Below are 16,851 nucleotides of genomic sequence, written 5' to 3'. Positions count from 1 at the left end.
TTTGCGGTTAGCGCTCAGCTGGTAGCTTTGATCAGTTTTTGAGGATTCTACTATTTTGGAGGGAGAATTTTCAGAAACTATGCTGGGTACAGTTCGTTCATCATTCTCAGTACTAGGAAATTGTAACCTTCCGTAATACACCTGCTGTCAATCAGCTGCGTCACTGCTCCTTGATTGCTTCTTCCAGGAAGACAGCTTTTCAGAATCATTCAGGTGCCACAGCAATTCTAGCGCCAGAGCAGGAGTTTATAAACAAGCAAATTTCGATGTTCCAATCATAAAATTACAAACAACAAGCAAGCAACGAAAAAATGAGTACAAACAGCAAGAAGCTCGAATCCCGAAAGCATCCAACTTTCTTCACGAGATTCCAAATAACCTCCCTCCTGATGCAGTCAGCAAACGGAACCCTCTACAACGGAATCGAAATCGATCTTTTGACCCGAGAGAAAGTCCGCGACGTCGTGGTCAAGTTCTTCCCAAAATCCTCCGTCCGAACCTATGCCGATGTCAAGGGCATTCGATGTCCTTCAGAGATCTACTTTCACGTCAAAGCCTTTTCCCTTGCCCGTCCCTTCATCGTCAAGCCACTCGATTGGATCGAGCGAGAAGACGACTTCGCGGTCGCTATGGAAAAGCCCGAAGGAACGATGGACCTGTTCGACTTCTGCAATAAGTACGGCGTCCAGAGCGAGAAAAACGCGAGAATCATTTGGACCCAAATCGTCATCGCTTGTTACAAAATGCATCTGGGCGGAGTGATGCATTCTGACATCAAGGACGAAAACGTACTCATCAACCCCGACACCCTTCAAATCAAAATCATCGACTTCGGCTGCGCGAAAAAGGTCCAAGATCGCTACGAAAAACCTTCGGGAACAGCTGCCTACTGGCCGCCAGAATTCAAGAGCCACGGAAGCTTCAAGCCCGGACCAGTGACTGTTTGGTCCCTTGGGTCGATTTTGTACCTGCTTCTCGCTGGCGAATGGAAGTACTCGGAAGAAAATGGATTCATGCGCAACTTTTTGAAAGAACAGCGATTGAGCGAAGAAGCCCAGCAGCTGATCAACCGCGTTCTTTGCATCCACGAGTACTCGAGAATATCACTTCAGGATGTCATCCAGTCAGCTTGGGTCCAGCATCTCCCGAGCTCGCCTAAGAAAAGAAGCTCCTCCGTCTGAGTTCTCCAATAAAAGAATTTCTATTCAAAAATATCACATGTTGTCGTTTTCTTTATTTTCAGTCGTTTTTCTTTCAGTCATAAATAAGGATTAGCGGAAAGCATTGTTTGTAAATCCGGAGGTCTGTCCAGCTACAGGAACGCCAGCTTGAGGAGCTCCATAACCAGGTGGATGGGATGGGAACTGACTACCATCGTTGTATTTTGGGTAGTTTCTGGCAGCGTCGTCATAAGACGGTGGCGGTTCGAAGGCTAGAAAGGGGCGCTAGAAAAGGTTTTATGATGGATTTCGTACCTGATGAGACTGTATTGACCGTCGAAATTTGTTGTGGAGGAATTTGTCCTTGTTGATGCGGATAATTAGCAGTCGTTATTATGACACGTTGACACTGGCCTCTAGGAACTCGAGTAACGGCTATGGTCTGCTGTCTCTGTTGCCACAGTTGGTACATTCGTCTTCTGTACAAGCAGGAAGAAATGGCGATCAGGACAAAAATTGTTATCGGAATGGCGTAATACCAACTCGCCATAATAATTAATTAATTTTGTCACTTTTCTCTAATCCGTCTTTGCTCGATCCCCGTGGTTACGCAAAGTTGTAAAATGGAGGAAATCTTTTTGTCCTAAGACTTCATAAAACTGATTATTCACTCTCTCCATTCAAAAAACTGACCCACCATTCAGATTCGCGCTTTCAATGGACCGTAAAAAGTAGCACAATTGCCACTTTCTCGAGGTCCCTTTTTTCTGAGAGCAATTCCATGGACCATGGACCATTGCTCAATTTGGGTATTGAATTGAAGGTCAAAGTCAAAAATAAACCTTATTTTACCACTAGTATTTCTTACTAAGGACAAATTGGAACGAAGGGATCGGCGCCAGGCTGACGCGTACCTTAGCAAAGTGACTTTATTGCGGGGAGCTGTACGGTTGTTACGACATGTTCCGTTTTCAACCATTTGAGAAGAATGCCTTGCTACGTAGAACAGAGCCGATTGCTCAATTTTTGTGATTTCGAAATCGGCAGAAGGGATGGTTATTCTGGCTGAAACCAATTATGAATTAGTCCGAAAAAACCACGCATGTTTTGAAACGGCGAGACAACACGATTCCGTGTTAGATTTACTCATAACAACTTCAGCGGTTGAACTGCTGAATGCAGCACAATTCATGATTTTATTGAAACTAAACAGAACGTCCTATATTTAGGGTGAACGTACAAAAAAATCAACTTTTTCCCTACTGGACCGTTTGAACTGAAACTTGGCATGGTGATACATCATGCCAAAGTTCTTAATTAAATTTTTTTCTCGGAGGGCGTTCTCAAGTTTTTCAACCTTTTTTAGGCTGTCAAAGTATATAATTGACAAGCGAAGCCAAGCAAAAAGGGTTGAAGAAAAAAAACTTATTTTGGCGAATTCCTTAGCCATTTTTCTTTAATAAAATTTAGTAACGAAATTCCAGATCAGTCCCTGACACTAGAAATTTTCATTTTTAACTTAAAATTTCTTTCTTATTATCAATGTGAAAGTCCTCCGGAGGACTAACTGCTGGAAGACTTCCTTCTGGAGGAAGACTTGTTAAAATTTTTTCTTAATTTTTTAGATTATTAATATCATATCTAGTCACGTGACCTCTTGGAGGACTAAAGGAGGACTTTCAATGCTGGAAGAGCTGCCCTGCTGGAAGAACTCAAAATTTATTAATATTATTATAATAATTATTCTTGTTAATGAAATCTTCTTTAATTTTACCAACTGTAATATTTTTGATCAAAATTTTTGGTCCAAATTTTCTGGAAGACCTCGGAGGACCTAATGATGGAAGACAAGTCTTTGGTGGAAGAAAAATAGTTTAGAAAAATAGAAGAAATAGTGCTCGGCCAGTATAATATATTATGGCCAACTATGGTCAAGTTCGGCCGGAGGACCCCCGGAGGACCTTCCTGATGGAAGACCAGACGCTGGAAGACCAATATTTAAAATTTTCTATGATGGCTGTGCTCGGCCAATATATGGCCACCTAGGGTCAACATTGGTCAAGTTCGGCCGGGGACCCCCGGAGGACCTCCCTGGTGGAAGAGCATCAGCTGGAAGACAAAAATTAAAAAATGAAATGAAATGCCTTGCTCGGCTAAAAATTGAAAAAATTGGCGAATTTAAGTCACTTTATGCCGAAGAACTCCCGGTAGATCCCTTTTGCCGGAAGACAATCAACTGAAAGACCAACATTAAAAATAACCAAAAATAAGTCAAGTAAATTCAGTGATGAAGGGAGCCACGCCGACCCATAGATATGTGGCCACTAGATGCAGTGAAAGGCAGGGCAAAACCTTCCAAAAGAGAACAAACGTCCGTTTGTTCGGCTCGGAAAAGAGCAGATCAGAGTCAAGGCGGAGCCGACCCGAAGGGGAGGCCACGCCCGTTCATTTTATTCAATCAGAGTCAGGGCAAAGCCGACCCGAAGGGAAGGCCACGCCCGTTCATTTTATTCGATCAGAGTCAGGGCGAAGCCGACCCGAAGGGGAGGCCACGCCCGTTCATTTTATTCAATCAGAGTCAGGGCGAAGCCGACCTGAAGGGGAGGCCACGCACGCTCATTTTATTCAATCAGAGTCAGGGCGAAGCCGACCCGAAGGGGAGGCCACGCACGCTCATTTTATTCAATCAGAGTCAGGGCGAAGCCGACCCGAAGGGGAGGCCACGCACGCTCATTTTATTCAATCAGAGTCAGGGCGAAGCCGACCCGAAGGGGAGGCCACGCACGCTCATTCTTTCGATCAGAGTGAGGGCGAAGCCGACCCGAAGGGGAGGCCACGCCCGTTCATTTTATTCAATCAGAGTCAGGGCAAAGCCGACCCGAAGGGGAGGCCACGCCCGTTCATTTTATTCGATCAGAGTCAGGGCGAAGCCGACCCGAAGGGGATGCCACGCACGCTCATTCTTTTTAATCAGAGTCAGGGCGAAGCCGACCCGAAGGGGAGGCCACGCCCGTTCATTTTATTCAATCAGAGTCAGGGCGAAGCCGACCCGAAGGGGAGGCCACGCCCGTTCATTTTATTCAATCAGAGTCAGGGCGAAGCCGACCCGAAGGGGAGGCCACGCCCGTTCATTTTATTCAATCAGAGTCAGGGCGAAGCCGACCCGAAGGGGAGGCCACGCACGCTCATTTTATTCAATCAGAGTCAGGGCGAAGCCGACCCGAAGGGGAGGCCACGCACGCTCATTCTTTTCGATCAGAGTGAGGGCGAAGCCGACCCGAAGGGGAGGCCACGCCCGTTCATTTTATTCAATCAGAGTCAGGGCAAAGCCGACCCGAAGGGGAGGCCACGCCCGTTCATTTTATTCGATCAGAGTCAGGGCGAAGCCGACCCGAAGGGGAGGCCACGCCCGTTCATTTTATTCAATCAGAGTCAGGGCGAAGCCGACCCGAAGGGGAGGCCATGCCCGTTCATTTTTTTTCAATCAATCAAATCATCGTCCAATCATTTGATTAGGTCTGAGTTCAGGCAAGGTTTGAACATTTAAAACATTTCAACAACATTCCGTTTAAACATTTCAAGATCCCGCATTCTTTGAGATTAACTGCACCCTCCAATCTCTTGAATCATCTGAGAGGTGTTATTACAGATTCAGCATTCGGGATATCGAAAAAATCTATTATTAAACAATACGAAAGCGAACCAGAAAAGATTTATTTAATCATTTTCCCCCTTACTCTAATCAAAAAGAATAAACGGCCAAGGGATCCCCTTCGGGCCGGCTTCGCCCTGACTCTGTTTGAATATAATGAACGGGCATGGCCTCCCCTTCGGGTCGGCTTCGCCCTCACTCTGATTGAATAAAATTAACGCGCGTGGCCTCCCCTTCGGGTCGGCTTCGCCCTGACTCTGATTGAAAAGAATGAGCGTGCGTGGCCTCCCCTTCGGGTCGGCTTCGCCCTGACTCTGATTGAAAAGAATGAGCTTGCGTGGCCTCCCCTTCGGGTCGGCTTCGCCCTGACTCTGATTGAAAAGAATGAGCTTGCGTTGCCTTCCCTTCGGGTCGGCTTCGCCCTGACTCTGATTGAATAAAATGAACGGGCGTGGCCTCCCCTTCGGGTCGGCTTCGCCACGACTCTGATTGAATAAAATGAATGGGCGTGGCCTCCCCTTCGGGTCGGCTTCGCCCTGACTCTGATTGAAAAGAATGAGCGTGCGAGGCCTCCCCTTCGGGTCGGCTTTGCCCTGACTCTGATTGAATAAAATGAACGGGCGAGGCCTCCCCTTCGGGTCGGCTTCGCCCTGACTCTGATTGAAAAGAATGAGCGTGCGTGGCCTCCCCTTCGGGTCGGCTTTGCCCTGACTCTGATCGAATAAAATGAACGGGCGTGGCCTCCCCTTCGGGTCGGCTTCGCCCTGACTCTGATTGAATAAAATGAATGGGCGTGGCCTCCCCTTCGGGTCGGCTTCGCCCTGACTCTGATTGAAAAGAATGAGCGTGCGTGGCCTCCCCTTCGGGTCGGCTTTGCCCTGACTCTGATTGAATAAAATGAACGGGCGAGGCCTCCCCTTCGGGTCGGCTTCGCCCTCACTCTGATTGAATAAAATGAACGGGCGTGGCCTCCCCTTCGGGTCGGCTTCGCCCTGACTCTGATTGAATAAAATGAGCGTGCGTGGCCTCCCCTTCGGGTCGGCTTCGCCCTGACTCTGATCGAATAAAATGAGCGTGCGTGGCCTCCTCTTCGGGTCGGCTTTGCCCTGACTCTGATTGAATAAAATGAACGGGCGTGGCCTCCCCTTCGGGTCGGCTCCGCCTTGACTCTGATCTGCTCTTTTCCGAGCCGAACAAACGGACGTTTGTTCTCTTTTGGAAGGTTTTGCCCTGCCTTTCACTGCATCTAGTGGCCACATATCTCTGGGTCGGCGTGGCTTCCTTCATCACTGAATTGACTTGACTTATTTTTGGTTATTTTAAATGTTGGTCTTTCAGTTGATTGTCTTCCGACAAAAGGGGTCTACCGGGAGTTCTTCGGCATAAAGTGACTTAAATTTGCCAATATTTTCAATTTTTAGCCGAGCAAGGCATTTCATTTCATTTTTTAATTTTTGTCTTCCAGCTGATGCTCTTCCACCAGGGAGGTCCTCCGGGGGTCCTCCGGCCGAACTTGACCATTGTTGACCATAGGTGGCCATATATTGGCCGAGCACAGCCATAATAGAAAATTTTAAATATTGGTCTTCCAGCGTCTGGTCTTCCAGCAGGAAGGTCCTCCGGGGGTCCTCCGGCCGAACTTGACCAAAGTTGACCATAGGTGGCCATATACTGGCCGAGCACTATTTCTTCTATTTTTCTAAACTATTTTTCTTCCACCAAAGACTTGTCTTCCATCATTAGGTCCTCCGAGGTCCTCCAGAAAATTTGGACTGAAAATTTTGATCAAAAATATTACAGTTGGTAAAATTAAAGAAGATTTCATTAACAAGAAAAATCTATCTTCAAGATTATTCATTCTTCCAGCAAAAAGTCCTCCGGAGGACTCTTTTTTGAAAAACAAAAAAAAATGACTTCAAATGATGATTGTGAGCCAACCGGTGACTCGTTACTAAATTTTTTTGCTGGAAAATGATCCTCTCTTCAAGGCGCGTTTAATAAGCCAATTCACGACTCTAGTGCTTGCTTCGCTCAAAAGATAGATTTTTGGGACTTTTTGACTGCCTCTAGAATCGCCTTGGGCTTTTTAAAATAATTTTTCTTTTGAAAAATGATTTTTATAGGATATGAAGAACATATCCTGCAAATTTCAGCCTTTCACTCCCACTAAAACAAGATTTGATTTTTTGTACGTTCACCCTACCTATATTATATATTTTGATCGAATGTCTGGTTTTTTATTAAAGATAGACATTTTGTAGATAGCCCTGCATACTCAAGTACTATTGAATCTAATAATTTACGAATAAAGATTTAACTTTATTTACTTTTATTTATAAAGAATTACGAAGGGAGAAAATCATAACCATTTCATTTCTATGAAAAAATTAATTCTGAAGCAAGAGTACTCTTGCGTTCTGCATTCAAAGCAATATTGCTATATCATTCTTGCTAAAAATAATTGCTCCTACTTCGTAAAACAGGAGCGTTAATCGGTTTCGAATTAATTACGGGACACCATTATTTCATGTATCAACAAGAGATTCGAACGCGTGACTGCTTGCTTTCTTTATCCCTAACAATTGCTGAGTGCAGCAATCAAGCGCTCCATTTTACCATAGTAATTTTAACGGGATGCGTTCCCCATATAATATAATATAATATAATATAATATAACATTGATCAGTCCAAGTCAAAATCTTCTGGTTCGACCGGGCATTCATCGTATATTTCCTAACCAGAGCCTAAATATGCTATTTGTCAAGTTGCCTTGTACCATATATAATTTTGACACTTCCAGAGAAGATTTTTTATTTCTCTACTTTAGGTTTCTTTTGTGCGTTTCCCGGCTGGTACTCTTGATGAAATGGAGCGGTGTATTTTTCAAGAAAACAGCGCGCGCTCGCCACCAAACGGTATTGCGAAAAACGAGCATGCCAAAGCCCTATATAAACTTCGTTAAAAGTGATAAAATCAAGCTTTCTTTTTAAAAAATAGATTTGCTTGAGAAACTTGAGAAAAATGAAGCTGCTCGCTCAATTTCTTGTCGCCTTCGAAGGAGTCGACGCCGGCTACTTTCAGCAGTACCAGCAGCTCGACAACGCCGGAAGAGAAGCTCGACGAGTTCTCTGCGACGCCAAAGTTGACGAGACCCAGACCGAGTTTCCCGTCGAGAACGGATCCTGGGTCTGCCCCGGCTACGGAAAGCTGCGATCCAAGGTCAAGTGCCACCCAATTTGCGACAGCGGATTCCTCCCCGACTGGACTGAGCACTCCATCTCCAAGCCAAAAAAGGACGGCGTCCGATTCCTCGCTCGATGTGGTGACCCAGCCACTGTAGCAAGAAAGTAAGTTTCAAATTCTTTCTCCCCATTCTTCTTTTCATACTACTAGGAATCTCCCAGCAGGAACAACCTTGAGTTGCAGCCCAAAACCAGCTCATCCATGCATCGCCGCGGCCGCCAACGCTAGCATCCAAGACGGTTCCCTGCAGTTGGTCGAAACAATCAACAAGAAGCGATCCACCTACTCCGTCACATGCGACGATGCCAGTGTCAACGGAAACGTTCGCTGCGTCGAGGGCGCGTTCAGACCGCCTTTCTGGAACAAAGACGACTGGACGAATTCGTGCGCCGGAAAAACCGCTTGCTCTGTCTACGATCCCTGCGACGGCCTCGCCGAGTGCACCAGCATCATCAGCGGCTGTGGCTTCACCGCCTTCCGTAACAACCAAGTGACAACAGTTCCAGCTGCAAAGAACTACAGGTTCTCCGCCGACGTTCAATGCGGTAGTCAATCTTCATCCAGCTGGCTCAACATCTTCCACGTAACCTCGGGTCCCAATAAAGGAGGAAAGGGCGACCGAACTTTTGCCCTCTTCCGATACCCCAATGAGAACAAGTACTATCTCGGCGTCAACGATCCCACTGGCTCCTCATACGAGCGAAGCTTCGATTTCCCATGCGTCGTCGGAGAATGGACCAACTTCGCCGTCGAATACAGACAAATCGAGTTCACCGAAAACATTGAATACACCGTCACCATCGATGGCACTGACATCTACACCGGCACCTATCCCCTGGCCAATCTCTACAACTCTGGCGACCTCGAAGTTTGGGCCGCTGGCAACACTTACGACGCTGGTACTGCCTTCGCTGTCCGAAACTTCTCCTACCAAACATTCGCTGAAGTCGCGATGACTACAACAACAACAACTACCACCACTACGACTACGACAACCACAACAACTACAACCACCACCGAAGACCCATGCCTTGCCAACGATCCCTGCGACGGCGAAGCTGACTGCACCAGAATCATCAACAACTGCGGCATCAACCCCTTCCGAAACAATCAAATAACAACAGTTACAGCACCCAAAAACTACAGGTTCTCCGCTGATGTTCAGTGCGGAAGCCAAACCTCATCCAGCTGGCTCAACATCTTCCACGTAACCTCGGGTCCCAATAAAGGAGGAAAGGGCGACCGAACCTTTGCTCTCTTCCGTTACCCCAATGAGAACAAGTACTACTTTGGCGTCAACGATCCCACTGGCTCCCAATACGAGCGAAGCTTCGATGAACCATGCACCGTCGGAGAATGGACCAACTTCGCCGTCGAATATAGACAAATTGAATTCACCGAAGACATCATATTCACCGTCTCCATCGATGGCGCTTACATCCACACTGGCAGGTATCCCTTGGCCGATCTCTTCTCTGGAGACCTCGAGGTTTGGGTTGCCGGCAACACTTACGACGCTGGCACTGCTTTCTCTGTCAAAAACTTTGCCTTCACAACGTCTGCTGATGTTGCCACTAGCTCTTAAGTTCTCGCTAAAAACTGAACGTACTTTCTAAATTTCATTATCTTCTTTCAAATTGTCATTGCCGATTCGGTAAACAAATTTTATCGAATTTGCTTTCCCCCTGTTTCTCTTTTGGCTTCTTAAAAATAAAGATTCGGATTAGGATATTTGTCAACAATTTTTTTTGCAGAAAAAGTTGCATTTATTTATTGAAAAGTGTTTATTATACAAGAACATTTATACAAGTAAATTTAAGCTACAAAAAGTTCAAATGATTTCGCTCTCGGCCGATGAGAAAAATCAAGTTGACTTTTTGAAATTTTTTTTCTCTGAAACGCGCTTTGAAATCAAGGAAGACCTCAAAATTTTGCATTACTTTCTTCTTCGGCGAAGGGTTTCCAGGACACGTCGCATGTGGTCGTTTACTGAAGTTAAAAATGATTAAAATCAAGTTCGCTTTTTTTGACTACCCGAGCAGCGTGGTGGCTCGATCAGAAAACTGAGCTTTTCGTCGTACTTGGCTTCTTCAACGGTCCCTGCTCCGTAGATAAACTAAAAAAATATGGTTTGAAATGGGCTCTTTTCGGGAAAGTGAATCTGTACCTTGACCCTTGCAGTTGCAACTCTTCCTTCTTCTGGGGGTGTTTTTCCTTCATACAGGCACTCGTACAGCATCATCAGTTTTTCAAAGAACTCCATTATCAAAACTCGACCGGTTTCTTTATCATTCTCTTTTTATTAAGAAAAGTGCGTCGAAACCAGTTGCCTGTATGTTTTTGCGACTCGCGTTCGACCTTGCAATCAGCTGTGTATCTAGCTATCCACTTGAGAAAGCCCATTCTGATCTGGCTCCAGCTTCTTCTTGGATCTGAAGAGAGTTTTCTCAAAGCAGCCATCGAGCGGTCCAATTCTAGCGCGAGGTCGTAGATGTCGAAAAAGTCCTCCCTGAAAATGCCCTTTATCATTTTTTTCTTGAAGCAATTCCTGCCTGTTTCTGATGAGTTGAATCAAATCGTTGTTTCTTCTTCCAAAGCCATGTTCAATGCTCTTTTCCGTGCCATTCGGAGGCAGCCTCGCAACAAGTTTCAACTGATCGAGCACGATTTCCGGCTGTGAAAACTGAGAAGCATTTCGCCTTTTGCGCTTTTTGATTTTTATATGATCATAGAGGCCTAAATCGGCATTTGCTTGACGCTCGTAATGTCGCGGTTCTGATGGCAGTCGGGGTCCAGCGTGGTTCATGTTCGTTGGGTTGTAGTAAGAGCAGCTCGGGAAGCCTTTTCAGAGCTGGATACACGGCGATATTTTGTCGATTTTTTAGCCGATTTTTTATTCTATGTTTTTAGTCAGTTTTTTAGTCGTTTTTAGTCGATTTATAGTCGACTTTTTAAGTCAGTTTTTAGTCGATTTTTTGTCATTTCTTAAGTCGATTTTTTAGTCGTTTTTTTAGTCAGTTTTTAGTCGGGTTTGAATTTTAAATTTTTTTATTAAGCTCTGTTCCTTCTTCGTCTTGCTTGAAGTAGAGCATCAACAGCTTGTGTTCATCAAATCCTTCGCTGCCCCCAAAAAACTCTCTTTGAATCCAGTTTGCTGACCGATTTATTCGCTTTGAACCGATGTGATGACGGATCCAATCGTTTAGGAATATTTGAAGGGTTCCCAAGCGCTAAAAAGTCTCAAAAAAAAAATTTTAAAAAAGCTGGTCAAACCTGATCAGGAGTTCTTGGCGGCACTTTTCTCTCAAAAATAGCATTCTCCTGGAATAGCTGGGCTGATGATAGCAGCAGAAAACTAGAATTGAAAAGTTAGATTTTAAATCATCCTCTTTTCTCTCTCTATTTTGGAACTCACGAAGAAAAAAGAAGCATCAATCACTTTCGAGAAGTGGAAAACGGAATGAATGAGGGAGAACGAAACTGACCGCGTTGGGAGCAAGGGTGGCGCTGTTTCGAAAAAGATGAGCTCGCGCGATTCAAAGCTTTTCTCAGCTTATCTAGAAGACATAGGCCGGAAAAGAAGATTGATAGAAATAAGACTTCGTCTGCAAAATTATTCATTATAAGCATAATATCACAATCATATCAAATAAGCTCTAGTTTTTCAACTTATTCTAGGAAATCAAATCCATTTTTATCAAATCGACTAAATTAAATCAAGTTTTATTTTTTTCTTCTTTTTAAAAAACGATAAGCCGCTTGCGGTTTCGAGCCCAAGAAAAAGAAGCCGCGCGAAGCGCGGCTTTTTTGTCTTTTTCGCTCGAAACCGCAAGCGGCTTCTCGTCATTGTAGACTAAGGACCAGGATTTTGGACTTAGAAGTGAATATTTCTCAAAGTTCAAATTGTCTTTTTTCCTTCACATTTGTAGACTTGATAAGGCCGTGTTCCAGTGGCAACACTTAGCGGAGAATGTCGACCATGATTTTCGCAGTCGAGGTAGTACCGTTAATTTCCCCCTGGAAAGGGGGGCATTTTAGCACTTTGAGCATCTGATAAAACAAGGGTCGGCGCGTATTCTAGCGGTTCTAAGCGACTATCAACGGGAAGAAAAAGAAGAAACAGGCAATTATCAAAATCAGAGCTCGCCAACCTGTGTAGAAAACCTGAGTCAGGGTCTGAAAGATTTTTAACGAAAAGCCGCGCAGCGGCTTCTTTTTACCAACGTAGCCGCTTTGCGGTTCCCTTGAAAAAAAGCCGCAGGTGGCTTTTCATTTGTTTACTTTCAGACCCTGACTCAGGTTTTCCACACAGGTTGCCGAGCGCAGGATTTAGATTTCCAGTCTAACCGGTCAAGACGTATTGCAAGTTTTCTTTCGAAATGCAGATTAAAATCGAGATTAAAACGCTCCTCGGCGGAAGAACCCGTTTTCTCCGCCGGACGCAAGCTTTCAAAGCTTTTAAGTCACACGTGAACTCTTCTCGGACGCGGGATTATTCGATAATTATTCGCAGAAGAGCTTTTTTCTAAAATTGTTAAACTCAGATCTTGTCATTTTTTGATCCTTTGATTGCTGCGAAAAATCCGCTGCTTCAAGAAAAAAATTGTTAGAAATAAAAAAAAATTACGATTTAAAATTTTAAAATTTTTCGTGAAAATTTGAAAATTCGGAAATTCGAAAATTGTCCTTCCGAAATTCTGTAATTAACTCTCTAACGTATACGCGTCAAGCCGGCTACTGCAAAAGTGTGACGCGTCCAGAGTCGATATGTTAACCTATTTAACTCATTCGCGCCCCACCTGCATTTCCCGCGCGTCTTTTTTTCTCCTCTTTTTTTGTAATAAAAATTAAGTTTTTTTCTTGTGAAAAATTTCCTGCGGCCAATTATTATGAAAAATACCTACAGAAAGTGCTCATTTTAAGACCACAAAAGAAAATTAAGGCTCTCAACTTTGGTAAAAGATTGTTCATCTAATTACAAGCTATCTAATTACAGTAACTCGCGGATGGTGATTGATTACAACCTTGTTTAAATATTTGGGTCGAGCTACTAGCACTAGCACTTTCGCCAACCCTTTCTCCTCGGAAAGATATTTTCAATGAGAGTTTTTCGAAATTTCGCGGTTCTTCAAATTGCGCTAACGAAGGCGGATGATCCAGATGATTATTCGGCCTCGGATGTTGCTCCTATTGAAACCAGTACTTTGAAAACAGCAACAACAACAACGACAACTACTACTACTACTACATTTGAGAACGGCGAGTGTTTGACAAAAGGGAAAGGTTTTAAAGAAAATTCTATTTTTTTTCACAAAATTTTTTTTTTTTGAAATTTTCGAAAAACCGGGAAAAAGAACTCGACTACTATGGCAAAAAAGCTGAAACCATGAAGTTGAATGGCATGAACGGAACTCCTTGCCGAAATTGGAACGACATCAAACCCCCTCTTCGAAAAGTCGACTATTTGCAAGAACCTCACAACTACTGCAGGTAATAATCCCGATCGAGCTTGTTTTGAATTTCAGAAATCCGGAAATTGGCGGAAAAAAGAGATCCCCGCGGCCCCTGGTGCTTCAAAAACATCACCTTGGACAGCGAAATCGACAGTCTTATTGACCAATTCAAACGCACTAGAAATCTAAAACGGAAATTTTGGGTTTGATTATCATTAAATCACGCTCTTCTCATTTTTTCAGGAATATTGCTTCACGGAAGAAGAAGTAGAAGAGATGAAAAAATCGCCTTGCAAAAACTCTGAAATTTGCCCTGGCAGCTATTCCGGAACTGTGGACAGGACAATTTCGGGCTACAAATGCCGCTGCTGGTCTGATGTTGGCCTGTCTATCAGACCCAGCGATGAAAATACGAAAAAGCTTTTGAAGGAACGATGCGGGCTGGAAAGAAACTTCAACGACTATCATAATTATTGCAGGTTAGTTGACCTCTGGGTTCGGCAACCTGTGTAGAAAAGAGCCTGAGTCAGGTTCTGAAGAGCTATAATTTTTTCTCTAAAGAAATGTTCCTCAAAACTTCAACAACGGAACCCACGACGTCTGGAAGTTCGAAGACCAGCCGTGGTGCTATCTAGCAAACGCGGAGGACATCGAAATCTTGGGAAAAAACTGGCAGCACTGTAGAACCCAGCCAGAATACAGCGCGGCGCCTTTCAACCACGAAGAGACTGAAAAAAGCACGGAAGAATGCCTCAACGTCGAATATTAGCTCTTTTTCCTTTTTCATTTTTACAATAAATTTGATATCTAAAATACATTCTTCATTGTCTGGGTTCAAGAACCTGTGTAGAAAACCTGAGTCAGGATCGGAAAGATCTTTAATGGAAAGCCGCGTAGCGGCTTTTTTAAGAAACGAAGCCGCAAAGCGGCTTCGCCAAAATTTAAAAATTGAGTAAAATAATAGTTTTCGCGAAACCGCTTCGCGGCTTCGTTACTTAAAAAAGCCGCTGCGCGGCTTTTCATCTGAGATCTCCTGACTTAGGTTTTCTACACAGCTTTGCAAGCCAGATCATGGTGCTGGCCCAGTGATTGATACAAGTGTGTCTGGAAAAAAGGGTGAATTATTGAGTGGCGCTAACTGTAGCTTCCTTTTTGCGGGGATTAATTTTAAATACAAGATACACACGTCTGTAGCCCCACAAGTACTTTTCCTTAACCATAAAACAGGGAAAGACACACAGAGAAAGATAAAGGAAAAGGATGGCACTGCATTTTGGCAAGTTTCTGATCGCCTACCAAGTTATACTCAGCGCTGGAATCTTTGTTGTTCAAATTATGTTGATGAGACATTCGGCTTCTGGGGGGAAATTGCCGAAGTTTCATGATGAGAATTGGCAGAAACAATTTACTTTTTGCTTGAAATTGGAGAAAAAGACGAGTTTTCTTCTGGAAACGAATCCAAAGTCGGATCATCAAGCGTTTTCCAGGCCTCTTAGTTGTCCAGGTGATACAGTATTCTCTAATTTAAGGGGTTCTTCACCCTTTTCTTTTAGCACTTTTCCCGATTTGCGAGCTGCGGGAACGAAAGAAAGAGTCGAAAGAAAACACAATTTTCTGCTCTTATCGCTTCCCAACCGCGCTTGGGCAGGGAATCCTTGTCGCTCTGATCCACGGTGGAATGAATTTGTATTACCTGCGCAGTGAGAATCTCAGGCCGATGGTGAAATTTGTTTCGATCGTTTTTCTTCTTTTGTGCACTTGTTGGGACTTCTTTTGCACGCATGTCTACTTGGGTTTGAAGCGAATTTTTAACGAATTGTTGTTTTTATGTCGTTTTTCAAGGGATTCTGAAAGACGCGCGTCATTACGAAAACTGGTTTCTCGACGACTTGGACATGCAAGAAGACCTCGTGAAGGAAATCAAACGGAAATGCGTGCCGTTTGTGGTTTTGCATGTTTTGGAAGCGATTCTTTGTGGATATACCTTCATCATCATGCTTTTGACCGGCAGCGCGTATGAATACGCAGAATGTAAGTCCCCCTCAAAAACATCAAAAATCAGCCCTTCAGCGCTGGAAATGACGTGGGATGAAGTGAAGAAAATGACGCCATGGACGATCACGAAGCGAAATTTGATGCAAGATCGGATTGCGAGGATTGTAAGAGGGCAAATTACGGACAAAAATGGACATCCTATCACTGCTTCGCCACCGGTAAGAATAAAAAAAAACAGCCGCGGTTGAAGCTGTTTAGATGGCGAAAAAGCGCTGGGCGATGATTCAAAATGAGATTGAAGATGGAAATGATTCCAGCCAGTCAGTTCGAGAGCTCCACAGAATAGCCAGCAAAGAAGATCTTCACAGAAAGGTTCGTTTTCCTAACAGATTGAATGAGGGATAAAATATGTTATTCAGAAGCAGTTTTCAAGGCAGAATAGCTGGAAGAATCTCTCCCTGGCATAAAAAAAAACTGACTGCATAATATCTTATGAATTAAAATGTCTTCAATTGCTTGATTTTAAGATTTATTCTGGAATGAGCTGAATGGTGTAAGCAGTAGGATGAAGATACCACTTGTTTTCCTCCATGTTTCCGAACTCTTCGTTCACTAATTTGCATTTTATTCCGTCCTCTTCGAAAACGCTGATTGAAGTTTTGTTGATAATATGCCAAATGTGTCCGTAATCGGTGTAGTATGGATTTTTCAACGGAATGCTAAGAACTAAAGGAGGCTAATTTTGAGAGGTAAGAAGTTTAAAACCTGGAGAATGATCCTTGAAATCGCTGTTTTGGAGAACGTACTCGCCGTTTTCGACCCGGTCGAGCGTCATTTGGTGGAAGAAGATATCGCCAGATGAAGGTAAATACGCGCCAGTGACTGTTGCGGGACGGGTGAAGGTGAAGTTTTCGCTGAGAAACACTGAAAAGGTTTAATTCTAGTTGTTTTATGATGAATTACCTGAATTGAACTGACAGCTTGATTTAACTGGAAAATTTTTTTTATAAAAATCGTCATCTTCTTCACCTTCTTGTACTCCTCTGATGATTTGCCATCCACTTTCCATAAGATAACTTTCTTTGCAAAGTCGGTTCAAAAGAATCTCGATTTCATTTTCTTGCTTTTCTTTTTCTTTCTTGTTGGGATTCAAATTGAGTCCGGCCAAACTTCGCGGAAAAACAATCATCGTTAAAGTTGCGAGAATTCTTTCAAAGCTGAAGCGACCCAATTGATCATCGAAAGCAGGAAGGTCATTTATGATGGCATAACGGAGAAGAGTGGTGACTGAAATCGGGACGCAAAGTTGACTAGTTTTTTGGTCGAAGACATTTTTCGTCAAATTTTG

General features: G+C 43.9%; 4 protein-coding genes and 2 long non-coding RNA genes across 6 annotated transcripts; 3 read left to right on the top strand and 3 right to left on the bottom strand.

Moving 5' to 3' along the window:
- Positions 1–311: 311 nt before the first annotated feature.
- On the top strand, positions 312–1,181 carry LOC145697934 (serine/threonine-protein kinase pim-3-like). The gene has a single exon (XM_081775140.1). The coding sequence runs from the start codon at positions 312–314 to the stop codon at positions 1,179–1,181; it is 870 nt and encodes a 289-aa protein (XP_081631266.1).
- A 41-nt stretch (positions 1,182–1,222) lies between these two features.
- On the bottom strand, positions 1,223–1,816 carry LOC145699027 (uncharacterized). The gene is made up of 2 exons (XM_081776279.1): positions 1,476–1,816; positions 1,223–1,432 (listed from the first exon to the last, which is right to left on the bottom strand). Exons 1-2 carry the CDS (start codon positions 1,708–1,710, stop codon positions 1,272–1,274), a joined length of 396 nt encoding a protein of 131 aa, XP_081632405.1. The 5' UTR covers positions 1,711–1,816; the 3' UTR covers positions 1,223–1,271.
- A 5,999-nt stretch (positions 1,817–7,815) lies between these two features.
- Positions 7,816–9,784, top strand: LOC145696840 (uncharacterized). Its single transcript, XM_081773941.1, has 2 exons — positions 7,816–8,159; positions 8,206–9,784. Exons 1-2 carry the CDS (start codon positions 7,834–7,836, stop codon positions 9,638–9,640), a joined length of 1,761 nt encoding a protein of 586 aa, XP_081630067.1. The 5' UTR covers positions 7,816–7,833; the 3' UTR covers positions 9,641–9,784.
- A 61-nt stretch (positions 9,785–9,845) lies between these two features.
- On the bottom strand, positions 9,846–10,893 carry LOC145699373 (uncharacterized). The gene is made up of 3 exons (XR_014134007.1): positions 10,223–10,893; positions 10,090–10,171; positions 9,846–10,044 (listed from the first exon to the last, which is right to left on the bottom strand). It is a non-coding gene; the product is annotated as an uncharacterized LOC145699373 (long non-coding RNA).
- A 231-nt stretch (positions 10,894–11,124) lies between these two features.
- On the bottom strand, positions 11,125–11,504 carry LOC145700025 (uncharacterized). The gene is made up of 3 exons (XR_014134131.1): positions 11,471–11,504; positions 11,329–11,410; positions 11,125–11,285 (listed from the first exon to the last, which is right to left on the bottom strand). It is a non-coding gene; the product is annotated as an uncharacterized LOC145700025 (long non-coding RNA).
- A 1,913-nt stretch (positions 11,505–13,417) lies between these two features.
- Positions 13,418–14,314, top strand: LOC145699534 (uncharacterized). Its single transcript, XM_081776804.1, has 4 exons — positions 13,418–13,545; positions 13,581–13,711; positions 13,752–13,987; positions 14,070–14,314. The coding sequence occupies exons 3-4, from the start codon at positions 13,785–13,787 to the stop codon at positions 14,275–14,277; spliced, it is 411 nt and encodes a 136-aa protein (XP_081632930.1). The 5' UTR covers positions 13,418–13,545; positions 13,581–13,711; positions 13,752–13,784; the 3' UTR covers positions 14,278–14,314.
- Positions 14,315–16,851: the final 2,537 nt, after the last annotated feature.

Source organism: Oikopleura dioica, chromosome 2 (assembly GCF_907165135.1).
Source record: "Oikopleura dioica chromosome 2, OKI2018_I68_1.0, whole genome shotgun sequence".
Lineage (NCBI taxonomy): Eukaryota > Metazoa > Chordata > Appendicularia > Copelata > Oikopleuridae > Oikopleura > Oikopleura dioica.
The sequence above is the reverse complement of the archived record's forward strand: the minus strand, read 5'-3'. Positions and strand labels throughout refer to the sequence as shown.